Source organism: Geotrypetes seraphini, chromosome 10 (genome assembly GCF_902459505.1).
Source record: "Geotrypetes seraphini chromosome 10, aGeoSer1.1, whole genome shotgun sequence".
Classification (NCBI taxonomy): Eukaryota; Metazoa; Chordata; class Amphibia; order Gymnophiona; family Dermophiidae; genus Geotrypetes; species Geotrypetes seraphini.
This window is the reverse complement of record NC_047093.1, coordinates 108931872-108945446: the sequence shown is the minus strand read 5'-3', so window position 1 is coordinate 108945446 and position 13575 is coordinate 108931872. Positions and strand designations below refer to the sequence as shown.

The window sequence follows — 13575 nt, the reverse complement described above, 5'->3', positions numbered from 1 at the left end:
TAAGACTTTAAAGCTGAGTTTGGTCAGTCAGACTTTAAAAATGAGCTTGCTAAAAGGTCAGGCTGGAAAACTAGTTAACACAATTTTCCTGCTCCTGCAAAGAGTCCTTAATTCAGCAGAGAACCAAGCAGATGAAAACCAAACTCCACTCACCAGCTGTATTAAAAAAAGAGGCGTCTCTATTATTATTAAAAAGACTCTAAATTATACAACAATCAGTTGATGTGGAAGGGAAATAGGTCCTCAGACCTGGCCAATCAGAGGCCCCTCCCAGTGCATCCCAAGCTGCACTAGGAAGGGGCGTAATGACCTGATTAGCCCAGATGCCTAAGGCCCCTCCTACCTTGCCCACCTGGGAGAATATTAGCCTTAGGCTATTAGCCTTAGCCTATTACATCCCAGGATGCACTGGGAAGGTGAAGGCCTGCCATTTTGACTATTTTCTTACTTATAAATTTCTTATTCCTAAAATTTCAAGGTCTACAGTTTTTCCAATAACATTATCTGACCATGCACTCATCTCGATGAATATTACTCTTTCACCTCACAAAATAATTCATCAATGGAGGCTTTTTAAATGATGTCTCAGAAGTGAAATCAGCAGCTATACTGTTTGGAAAGGAAAACATCAGCTCTTAGGACCTGCAATCTCACCTCACCATTCTTAATCACTGTTTTTCCTCAGTAGCCTGACAATTTCATTGTGAAGAAATGATCCCTCAGCTGTGATAGAGAGAAGAGGGACTCAGTTAAGCCTAAGATGGTGAAGACAGAGGAACTTTTCCACTTAAAATTCCCAGCATGCAACAATATAAAGTCTACCAAGCAAATTACCTTATCCATCTAATATCAACTAGCAAAATGCTAGAACCAAGTACCACTTACTCTAAAATCTTGTGATCACTATCTCAGATTCAGAAAACTTTAAAAAGCATTTTTGTACTAAGACAGGGAGCCAACCTGGAAATAACTGAAATGGTAATTGTAAAAGCCCATTTCTAAACTGTCCAATGTAACTCCTTGGACATAGTGATGATGAGTCAAAGATGACTTACTTAAACTTATAACTATGTATTTGTAACTGTGACCATACTCAAAAAATATATGAAAAATTCTACTTCAGTTAGGTGATCTTCATATGAATACAGAATCACCTTATAATATTTTTGTATTACAATCTCTTTAAATATATAAAGACATACAAAATATGTGTGTGTGAAAAGCTCAGACCCAACAACCAAACTCTAGTGATTAAATACGGAGCAAGTTGTTAATGAGACCATCACAGCTGATCACCATCTCATTCCACCACATACAAACACAGATCTCACATTTTAGCTAAACAGTACTTATCTTAAGTGGTGGAGTTGCTGGGACCCGTCCCACAACCGCTCCGGTCTTAAAGCTTTGTGATTATAATACTAACGCTGTCTCATATTTCCCTCGAGCCCGCTCCACCCGAACTAACTGACAGCAAAGAAGAGAACGACTTAATACAGGTGCAGGGAAGCTCCACATAAATTCTCAACGCGCTGACGTCAATTAAAAAACAGTCCCACACAACAAAAACCAGATCAAGGGAGAAATCCGTCAGTAAAAATCTTATCAAAACCGCCCCTCTACTGGGTGGAGCCAAAACAGAGACTATACTCGGGACAACCAATCGTGGCATGCTCATGCTGACCACAGGTGGAGCTTCAAAACAACGCTGGAAATCTAAAATTCAACCATAGAAATCAGAGCTGAAACCACTTTATTTCATTATTCAAACCAGTAGAAGTTAGTGTAAGCCTGTGAGTAATGCTGGCCCCACGCTCCTCTGCAGTAAGGTATTTATGGTCGCGGTCGGCAGGGATCAGTTGGGAGGGAAGGATGGAGGGTCAGCAGGGGTTTGGCAGTTCGGCTGCGCAGCGGGAGGAAGCACAGCTGCCTATGACTAGGGCTTTTTTCGGGGGTAGGCTTATATTAAGACCTACCCTGAAAATCATGGTAGGGCTTATTTTCGGAGTAGGTCTTATTTTCGGGGAAACATGGTAATATAACATAACTCCGGGTGCCTCTTCAGACATCCAGGAGTGGTCAATCAGAATAATACTTCTCTAAGAGAAACATTCTGAGCCTGCCTCAGTCTACTGACACTGTGGCCAGGCTCAGGATTAGGGCACTGAGGAAATTGACACAGTTTCAGTGATCAAGACACCAGTGTTAATGCATACCTGATAGGCAGGATATGACCTATGAAGATGGGATGGGGCTCTCAAAGAGCTGTTATTGATGCCATCAATGCCGTTGTATTGTGTCGAGTCAGAAGAACCTCTTCCTGTATTGTGGCCTGGAGCCACTCCTTGTAAAGGTTGGGGCTCATCTGGGGCTTACATCCCTGGAAATCATCAGGCCTGAATCTATGATCTGGTCTCAGCTTGATGGAAGCTGCTGCATTTTATGTGGTTCCTGGGACAGTGAGCTGCTCTCACATCAGGCGTGCTTTGAAGTCTTTTGGCCTTTATCTTCCATCTTGTTTCTATGTTTCTATAGGGCAGGGGTAGGGAACTCCGGTCCTAGAGAGCCGTATTCCAGTTGGGTTTTTCAGGATTTCCCTAATGAATATGCATTGAAAGCAGTGCATGCAAATAGATCTCATGCATATTCATTGAGGAAATCCTGAAAACCCGACTGGAATATGGCTCTCGAGGACCAGAGTTCCCTACCCCTGCTATAGGGCTTTTGATGTCATGCCAATGCTTTTTGGCCTCCACCTGACACATAGCATTGGGGTCCCTCAGCATCAACGAGGACAAAGATGAATCCTTCCATGATCTCAGAAGTGGGATTGGAGGATGCCCAATCCTGATGGGTACAATTGACGTTTGATGTAGAGGCAGGTGACCTCCTTTATGTTGATATTATACCAGTGTCAGATATGGATCCTGAAGCCATAGAAATCAATGCTATTTATGTTGAAATCAATGGACTGGTTTGCACCATAAACTCATTTTCATTTCTTTTTTTGACACTTATGAACAGAATTTGCAAGACGAAGGATTATGATTGGGCCCCAGGCACTACAGGCACCAATTATGAGTGTTCATGAAGGACATGGTCCTGTTACACCTGTGCACTTCTTAAAATCACTGGGACATGTCTGAAAAAAATAACCAAGGTGAATTCAAATGCTTGGGAGCTCAAGGCTTAAGGGAGCCTAGGGAGCTGTGGAAAATTAACTCCAAGGTGCGAAAAACTTGTCTAAAAGCAAGCCTTCCCTCCTAAAACAAAAAAAAAAGGAAAGAATCTGGTTTTGCATGATACTTATATGAAGGAACAAAACTAAATGAAGCAGAGCAGCAACACATGGCAATCACAACAAGAGAAGAGATGTAAGGGACAGATTCTTCAAACTTTAAAAAACTACAAGAACGAGAGGGCATTCGGAAAAATTAAGAGGGGACAGATTCAGAACTAATGCTAGGAAGTTCTTCTTCACCCAAAGGGTGGTGGACAGCTGGAATGCACTTAAGGAGGGTGTGATAGGACAGACTACGGTATTGGGGTTCAAGAAGGGATTAGATAATTTCCTGAAGGTAAAGGGGATAGAAGGGTATAGATAGAGGATTACTATACAGGTCCTGGACCTGATGGGCCGCCACATGAGCAGACTGCTGGGCATGATGGACCTCTGGTCTGACCCAGCAGAGGCACTGCTTATGTTCTTAAGTTAAGGGAGAGCTAAAGAAACAGCATTCGTATTGCTCTACAGATAGAAGATGACTGAATTGATTTATTTTTTTTAGGTATTTATATATTGCCTATCTAAGCAGTTTACAATCAGATACTCAAGCATTTTCCCTATCTGTCCTGGCAGGCTCATAATTTACCTAGGGCAATGGGGGGATTAAGTGACTTGCCCAGGGTCACAAGTAGCAGTGTGGGATTTGAACCTATAACCTCAGGGTGATGAGGCTGGGACTCTAACCACTAGGCCACACCTTCCTCCTGTGAGATGACAGATGGGAAGACGTGCACATGTGTGGTGCATTGCTCCTAACTACTTCTAGAAAGCTGCTGAGGAGTGGTTACCATACTGGGATCCATCGGATGATGTCATTCATCAGAATAATGGCATCTGTTTGTCTTTGAAGAATTTCAGTGTTTGGCAGTATTCCCAGATTTTCAGTGTCACTATCTGGATAATGGCCAGTGCTGAATATCCAGGAATGTGTTTAAATACCAATCACTAAGTTTAAATTTTGATCCAATAGTATTTCACTTCTGTTATATTACTGGTAATATACTATTACACAATAGCTTCAGTAACTAAAATATCTCCTGTCCCATTTTGCATCTTAGATATTCTCAGTTCAAGTGAATAACAAAGTATAGAAAGCAATTTCTATAACACATTTTTTTATTTAACATCTCACCAATTGATAGTTACAGTTAATTTTGTTTCAAAAATATCAAGAGATAAAAGTGAACTTACCAGGGCATAGAGGTACACACAGAGAACAGTTCACATGGGCCTTGGTGCTCACACAAAAGTCAATGCAAGTCTTTATTGGAACACCACACACTGAAGGAATGGAGAGAGACACAATGTCAGGAATCTAACATATAACAGCACTTGTCTCTACATATTGCATTATTAAAAATTAAAGGATAATGGATACTTGACTATATTGCGTTAAAACATGTAAAGAAAGGAGGAGGAGTTTTGGTAATATCAACAAAATAAACATCATGGCACTGATGATCATCCAAAACTAGGCCTTTTACAATTTGAACATACAACACCTTATTAATGGTTTTTACATTTGTTACCCAATTTTTAAAGGATGAAATTTAAGAACTTACTTTTTGGTGCATGCAGCTTTACGAAATGATGCCCCTTTTTATTTATCTTTTGTTCTGAAAATTTACTGACTGGTTTTCTGCACTCTGAGAGAATGCAGTTTCTAACTATTTCAGCTATTCAGAAAATTTATTTTTCTGAAACTAGAAGCTGCACATTCACAGTTGCTGCCTCACTGGAGTAGAAGAAATTGCATTGCCACTTAGACTCCTGATTGACATGGCTAGTTTTAAAAAGTAGTTAAAGTTAAGTCAGAAATAAGCTAAATCCAACTGCAAACAATAGATGTCACAAAGAGAAGAGCAGAGGAGTTCTAGGCTATCATTAAACAATTTTTTAAATTAAATCAGTCAATAAAAAGACCATGTATAGCCCAATTGGAGATCAGCCACACACAAAAGGATCCAGTAGTAGTTTTCATTACAATGAAACATAGAAACATAATGGCAGATAAAAGCCAAATTGTCCATCTAGTCTGCCCATCTGCAGTAACCATTATCTCTTTCTCTCTCCAAGAGATCCCACATGCCTATTCCAGGCCCTTTTGAAATCAGACATAGTCTCTGTCTCCACCACCTCTTCTGGGAAACTGTTTCATGCATCTACCACCCTTTCTGAAAAAAGTATTTCCTTAGATTACTCCGGAGCCTATCACCTCTTAACTTCATCCTATGCCCTCTCATTGCATATGAGTCAAATGAAAGAGACTCTATTCATGTGCATTTACATTACGTAGGTATTTAAACATCTCTATCATATCTCCCCTCTCCCACCTTTTCTCCAAAGTACAGATTGAGATCTTTAAGTCTGTCCTCATATGCCTTATGACAAAGACCACATACCACTTTAGTAGCCTTCCTCTGGACCATCTCCATCCTTTTTATATATTTTTGAAGGTGCAGCCTCCAGAATTGTACACAGTATTCTAAATGAGGTCTCACCAAAGTATTTTACAGGGGCATCAATACCTCCTTTTTCCTACTGGCCATACCTTTCCCTATGCAACCTAGCATCCTTCTAGCTTTCGCCGTCACTTTTTTAACCTGTTTGGCTACCTTAAGATCTTCACATATAATCACATCCAAGTCCCGCTCTTCTGTCATGCACATAAGTTCTTCACCCCTAAACTGTACCATTCCCTCGGTGCTTTTGCAGCATAAATGCATGACCTTGCATTTCTTAGTATTAAATTTTAGCTGCCAAATTTCAGACGATTCTTCAAGCTTCATGTTATTCACACCATCCAGCGTGTCTACTCTATTGCAGATTTTGGTATCATCCGCAAAGAGGTAAATCTTACCTGACAACCCTTCAGCAATATTGTTTATAAAAACTTGTTTTTATGGCCTTACCTTTTTCCAATGATGTTGCAATGGTCCCATTGCAGTCACAAGAAGGTACTACTGGAAGTGGTGAATATCTCGTACAATGAGCTCCACTGTAATCAGCAGCACAAACTATAAATACAACACAGTATAGCATACTCTTAGACATTCACCACAGAAACACATCAGAGACAGAGCATTACCTTTAGCAGTGTACTTTGAAAGGAAGGGTCTGATTTTAGTGATATTGTAGAGAAAGAAATGACAGGTTTTGGCAGTCTGTTGGATATGTGAAGAAAAGGAGAGAGATGAGTCAAAGCTTATCCCAAGGTTGCGAGCCAACAAGACAGGGAGGATGAGACCATTGTTCACAGAAATAGAGAATGGGGGAAGAGGAGAGATGAGTTTAGGTGGGAAGATAAGGAGCTCAGTCTTGGCCATGTTTAATTTTAGATAGCAATGAGACATCCAGGTAGCAATGTCAGACAAGCAGGTTGAAAACCAGGATTAAATGTCCGTCGAGATTTCAAGTGTAGAGAGATAGATCTGTGAGTCGTTGGCATAGAGGTGATACTGAAAGACATGGGAAGAGATTAGAGCATCAAGGGAAAAAGTGTAGATGGAACAAATAAGTGGTTCCAGGACAAAGCCCTGAGGTACACTAACCGATAGCGGGATGGTGGTGGAGGATCCACCACAGCATACGCTAAAGGTGAGATGGGAAAGATAGGAAGAAAACCATGAGATAACAGAGCCCTGCAATACAAGCGAGGACTGTGATTTAAGTGCATTAAACCTGTTTTATAAAATTACCCCTTGGATTAAGAGCATAAAAGTACATGAAATGATGAAAAGAAGCACTTTTACATCGCCTGTTGGTAATTTCAGGGTGGTGGTTTGGGTGGAGTCACAAAGCAAACACATTCCATCTGATATTCAAAGTAATTTAAGCCAACCCATTGATATTCAGTGGCACTTAACCTGGCAGGGCTGCTGAATATTGGCTTTGACTGGGCCATAAAAAGTGGGCAGGTAAGGAATGGTACATAGAGTGGCATTGGGGTAGAGCAAGCAGTTATGTGGGTGCTGAAATTCACATAGCTACATGGCCAAAATTAGGACAGCTCAAAAGCTGCAGTATTACAAGAGGTTGTGGCAGCCATTTTGTGGAAGTTGCTGCTAGGGGCAGGAGCGAGTGGGTTTCGCTCCAGCCCTCAATACTGTCACTGGACCACCAGGGATATAGGTAGGTCTGGGATGGGCTCATAGTGATGGTGGGCCAGGGGGGTATTGGGGGGATTACTGTTGCAGTGGGTGATTTTGGGGGGGATCAAAAGGAGCCTGAAGTTTCAGGGGGTGAGGAGTGATCAAAAAGACCATCAGAGGGCCTGGAAGCAATGGTGTAACGAGGGCAGGAGGCGCCTGGGGCGGTGGCACCTCTCCACATCATCCTCTCTATCCCCAACTCTTTCCATGCCACCTCCATTACACTCATACACTCCATTCCAACCTTGTACCTCTTTAAATTTTCACCAGTGCAAGCAGCTTCTCTGGCATCCCTACTGCCAATGATCTTAGAGGGGGTAGGGGTTTCCAGCAGGATGGATTGGACATCCCTCCTACCAGTGGATGTCTCAGTGGGGTGGCAGCAGTTGGAATTGGACACTCCTCCTGCCGTGAACATTCAGGTGGAGGGGTGGCTTCAGGGGTTCTGGCAGGAGGGACTTGACATCCCTCCTGCCGGTAGTCTTTATGGGGGGACGAGCTCCCTCCTGCAGCCGCTAAACTGATCGTTGCAGGGAGATTCCCTTGCCACGATCAGCTTAGTGGTAACTCAATTCTCTATCCAGCGCCTGTGACATATATGCTGGTTAGAGAATTGTGGTATTAGGTGGGCGATGCGATTCTATATAGGACCCCTGTTTTCGATTCTCAAAAGCCGTTTAGACGGCTTCTAAGACCAGGCGTCCTATACAGAATCCGGCCCTCTATGTCTTGTACATGGTGAAAGACAAAGAGCGACCATATCCCGCATAGGGTAACAGAGGCCAATGCCAGACAGACTTGTATGGTTTGTGTCCCACACATGGCCAAATCCAGCAAGGGAAAACAGAGGCCGATGTTGGACAAACTTGTACGGTCTATGTCCCGCATGTGGCGAGAGACAGATGAAGAGTAGACAACTCCAGCGTGTTGATCATTTTACTGCTACATACCTCAAGTTATGGGACTGAGCAGTCTAGAATGGAGGGGAAGGCATCTTGACCGATATGTGGTGTACTGCCAACAGTATTCAACTTATCATCCCTATCAAATTTGGCTGCCTATTTGGCTGATATGGTGGTGACTTCACAACCAGCATTATAAATGGGTGACCTGGGCCTATACGGAGTGGTGGACGGACTATGGTTGCTTTGTTGGGCAGACTGGATGGACCATGAGGGTCTTTTTCTGCCATCATCTACTATGTTACTATGTTACTATTTAGACACTAGAAGGGAAATTCATCAAGGGATTTCTATGGGTGTCTTAGTGTTAGTAATGTGGTTAGTAAGCACCAGCACTAGGTTAATGGAATATATATATGAATGAAGATACTATCAAATAACAAACTCAGCTGAAAGAAGTTATCTTGCAGCTTTGCTAGACTTCATTCAGGCAAACTTAAAGGTTAATGTTCACTGGTCCTCAGCGGGCCACCACACACTCGAAAGCTCTCATTGTGTATGGCTTTACGCTCCCACTCGTCATAGGAACCAGCTCGTATTTCACTTTGCTATCAAATATTTATGTAATTAGATATAAATACTAAAAGTACTTAGCTTCTAGTAAGACGCTGTGTAGGGAGGATTTATTCTTAACACCAACATGTTTCGCCCGTTTGAATCGATGGGCTTTATCAAGATTCCCACTCCCTGAAATATAAAACAAGAAACCTAAGCTTCCACACTATCACGTATATACTAACACCTCAATACAGCTAAGCATGATTTAAATAAAACATTTTCCCATATTTCCCCTCTCACCTTTTAGTAACTTTCAGCCACCATTGCATAAATGTGAAATGGCGGAACAGCTCACTATCACATGTTTTATAGACTCACGCCCCCGAAGTCAGCTCCCCAACACAATACGGAAAGATGACGCCAGAGTCCATACTATAATCAATAAGACATAACTATTAATTTTAATTTTAATAACGGAAGGAAACCCCATGACCAGCCCTCATATCAACGAGGCCCATTCCAGCTCATTGTTAAGCCCAGCAGGAACTATGGTGTTTAATCGATAAATCCACCGCTGTTCTAGCATATTCAATTTCCGTTCCCAATCCCCTTCCTGCTCATTAACATCAATGTTGTCAATAACTCTCCATTTTAATTGTTGGACCCCATGTCCCTTATCTATACAGTGTTGAACTATGGGAGCTTGGACGGCTGCTGTGTTAATCCGCGATTTGTGTTCATTGAGGCGGATGTTAATCGCCCTCTTAGTACGTCCCACGTACACTAAATCGCAGGGGCATACAATAATATAAACAACCCGAAGGGTCTTACAGTTAGTGTTAGCCCTAGCTTTTACCACATAGTCTGATTGCGGGTCCATCCACTGGGGGCCCTCCAAAGTGGAGTTGCACCATTGGCATTGCTGGCACTTTTCGTGACCCCTGATCATACCAGGGTTTAATGCTTTCCTACCAGTTTTCCTAAGAGCCTGACCAATGGTCTTACCCCTACGGTAGGAGAACAGAGGGAGCTCAGCAAACCCCTCATGCAGGTTGAGTATGGGCCAGAATTGCTTGATTTGGGAAATTAAAACCCCTGATGCTTTAGAGTAAGGCAAAACACATATGAGCCGGTCCTCCTCACCACCACTACTTTTTTCTTTTTCTTTTAATAAAAGATCTCTCTGGGCGTAATGTGCTCTAAGGTAAGCTTGTCTCGTAGAACTTTTAGGATAACCCCTTTCTAAGAACCTGGTTTCCAAATCCTTCGCTACTCTTTTGAATTCAACTAAAGTAGAACATACCCTCCGTACCCTCAGATATTGGCTAATGGGTAAACTATGCCTCAGATGGTAAGGGTGAAAGCTGTTAAAATGAAGAAGTGTATTCCGCGCCACAGATTTTCTATAAAGAGTAGTGTGCAACCCTGCATCATCCTTATTTATGAGTATATCCAGGAATTCAATCCTAGTTGTACTAAAATGGGCCACAAACTGTAGATTCGAATTTTTTGTGTTGATCCAAGTGATAAACCTATTCAGATCACCCTCTGAACCTATCCATACAAAGAAAATATCGTCTAAAAATCTTTTCCAGACTTGGATAAAATGAAAAAATTCAGAGGGATACACTACATCAGTCTCAAATTTGCCCATATATAAAGTAGCGTTAAGAAGGAGCCACAGTGGCACCCATAGCCACCCCCTCTATTTGCTGGTAAAAGGTGCCATTATACTCAAAAAACCTCTCCTTAAGAACCCATTCTGCCAATTTAAGGAGAAAAGAATTAGATATTCTCAGATGTTCTGTCCTATTTACCAATATATCTTCAATGATAGATAGGGCTTCATTTTGGGGGATCTTAGTATACAGGGACACTACATCAAAGGTCACTAAAATAGAAGTTCTGTGGGGAGTTACTTCCTGAAGGGTCCTAAGAAAGTGGGAAGAATCCTTCAAATATGATTTCACCTTAGTGGCTTCGGCCCTTAAGAAAATGTCCAGAAATTTAGAGAGGGGCTCCAGCAGGCTATCTCTGGTGTTTACTATGGGCCTCCCAGGGGGCATGGTTAAACTCTTATGAATTTTCGGCACGAAGTGAATTCCAGGAGTCCTAGGATACTTTTCTAGGAGGAACTGATACTCCTTAGAGGTTAAATGGCCTTGTTCATAATACTGAGTAATGAAAGTGAAAATTTCTTTCATTAATGGGCCAGTAGGATTATCCGGCAAAACTTTATATGCTGTTAAATCCTGCAATTGCCTGTCAGCTTCCTCCTGATATTGTTGAACATCCTGGATCACTATGGCCCCACCTTTGTCCGCTTTGGTGATGATAATATTATCCATGTCCCTAAGTTGGCGAAGTGCCTGATGCTGTTGGAAGGAAAGATTATAGTGAATATCAGAGGATTTGGAAGATCTTTCAAACTTCGTTAACCTGTCCAATACTAAGTCTTTAAATGTACTCAGAATCGGATCCATCTGTCCCGGGGGAATCCATCTCGATTCCTTCCTAACAATAGAAAGATCCTCCTGATTCGGGATGTCCGTCTGAGATTGGAAAAATAGCTTGATATGCAGCTTTCTAATAAACTTATAAAAAGCAATCTTCAAAATGAAAAAATCCGGTCTCTCCTGGATAACATAACCCAGTCCAAACTGAAGCACTGTCATTTGGTCAGATGTTAAGGCCACTGAAGAGGATAAATTAATCACGAGGGGCATTACTTCATCCGTACTGCTCTGCCCCAAGCTTGGCCCCGCCCTCTGTTTCTGGTCTTTACATTTGGAGCCCTTGTAGGCTGCTGTTGGACCTCTTCCCCCGATGTCTTGGTAACTGGGAGTTGCACCATTGGCACTTTGGAGGGCCCCCAGTGGATGGACCCGCAATCAGGCTATGTGGTAAAAGCTAGGGCTAACACTAACTGTAAGACCCTTCGGGTTGTTTATATTATTGTATGCCCCTGCGATTTAGTGTACTTGGGACGTACTAAGAGGGCGATTAACATCCGCCTCAATGAACACAAATCGCGGATTAACACAGTAGATTAAGACTTAGTATTGGACGGGTTAACGAAGTTTGAAAGATCTTCCAAATCCTCTGATATTCACTATAATCTTTCCTTCCAACAGCATCAGGCACTTCGCCAACTTAGGGACATGGATAATATTATCATCACCAAAGCGGACAAAGGTGGGGCCATAGTGATCCAGGATGTTCAACAATATCGGGAGGAAGCTGACAGGCAATTGCAGGATTTAACAACATATAAAGTTTTGCCGGATAATCCTACTGGCCCATTAATGAAAGAAATTTTCACTTTCATTACTCAGTATTATGAACAAGGCCATTTAACCTCTAAGGAGTATCAGTTCCTCCTAGAAAAGTATCCTAGGACTCCTGGAATTCACTTCGTGCCGAAAATTCATAAGAGTTTAACCATGCCCCCTGGGAGGCCCATAGTAAACACCAGAGATAGCCTGCTGGAGCCCCTCTCTAAATTTCTGGACATTTTCTTAAGGGCCGAAGCCACTAAGGTGAAATCATATTTGAAGGATTCTTCCCACTTTCTTAGGACCCTTCAGGAAGTAACTCCCCACAGAACTTCTATTTTAGTGACCTTTGATGTAGTGTCCCTGTATACTAAGATCCCCCAAAATGAAGCCCTATCTATCATTGAAGATATATTGGTAAATAGGACAGAACATCTGAGAATATCTAATTCTTTTCTCCTTAAATTGGCAGAATGGGTTCTTAAGGAGAGGTTTTTTGAGTATAATGGCACCTTTTACCAGCAAATAGAGGGGGTGGCTATGGGTGCCACTGTGGCTCCTTCTTAACGCTACTTTATATATGGGCAAATTTGAGACTGATGTAGTGTATCCCACTGAATTTTTTCATTTTATCCAAGTCTGGAAAATATTTTAAGACGATATTTTCTTTGTATGGATAGGTTCAGAGGGTGATCTGAATAGGTTTATCACTTGGATCAACACAAAAAATTCGAATCTACAGTTTGTGGCCCATTTTAGTACAACTAGGATTGAATTCCTGGATATACTCATAAATAAGGATGATGCAGGGTTGCACACTACTCTTTATAGAAAATCTATGGCGCGGAATACACTTCTTCATTTTAACAGCTTTCACCCTTACCATCTGAGGCATAGTTTACCCATTAGCCAATATCTGAGGGTACGGAGGGTATGTTCTACTTTAGTTGAATTCAAAAGAGTAGCGAAGGATTTGGAAACCAGGTTCTTAGAAAGGGGTTATCCTAAAAGTTCTACGAGACAAGCTTACCTTAGAGCACATTACGCCCAGAGAGATCTTTTATTAAAAGAAAAAGAAAAAAGTAGTGGTGGTGAGGAGGACCGGCTCATATGTGTTTTGCCTTACTCTAAAGCATCAGGGGTTTTAATTTCCCAAATCAAGCAATTCTGGCCCATACTCAACCTGCATGAGCGGTTTGCTGAGCTCCCTCTGTTCTCCTACCATAGGGGTAAGACTATTGGTCAGGCTCTTAGGAAAACTGATAGGAAAGCATTAGACCCTGGTATGATCAGGGGTCACGAAAAGTGCCAGCAATGCCAATGGTGCAACTCCACTTTGGAGGGCCCCCAGTGGATGGACCCGCAATCAGGCTATGTGGTAAAAGCTAGGGCTAACACTAACT

The 13575-nt window shown here is 42.1% G+C and overlaps 1 protein-coding gene across 1 annotated transcript in view; it reads right to left on the bottom strand.

The window, feature by feature from the left end:
• Positions 1-13575, bottom strand: part of LOC117367454 — a 232252-nt gene that overhangs the window by 73829 nt on the left and 144848 nt on the right. The window contains exons 8-9 of the mRNA XM_033959999.1: positions 6199-6303; positions 4478-4567 (exon numbers count right to left, since the gene is read on the bottom strand). Of these exons, the coding sequence (XP_033815890.1) occupies positions 4478-4567; positions 6199-6303 (195 nt within the window). The remainder of the gene's footprint in view (positions 1-4477; positions 4568-6198; positions 6304-13575) is intronic.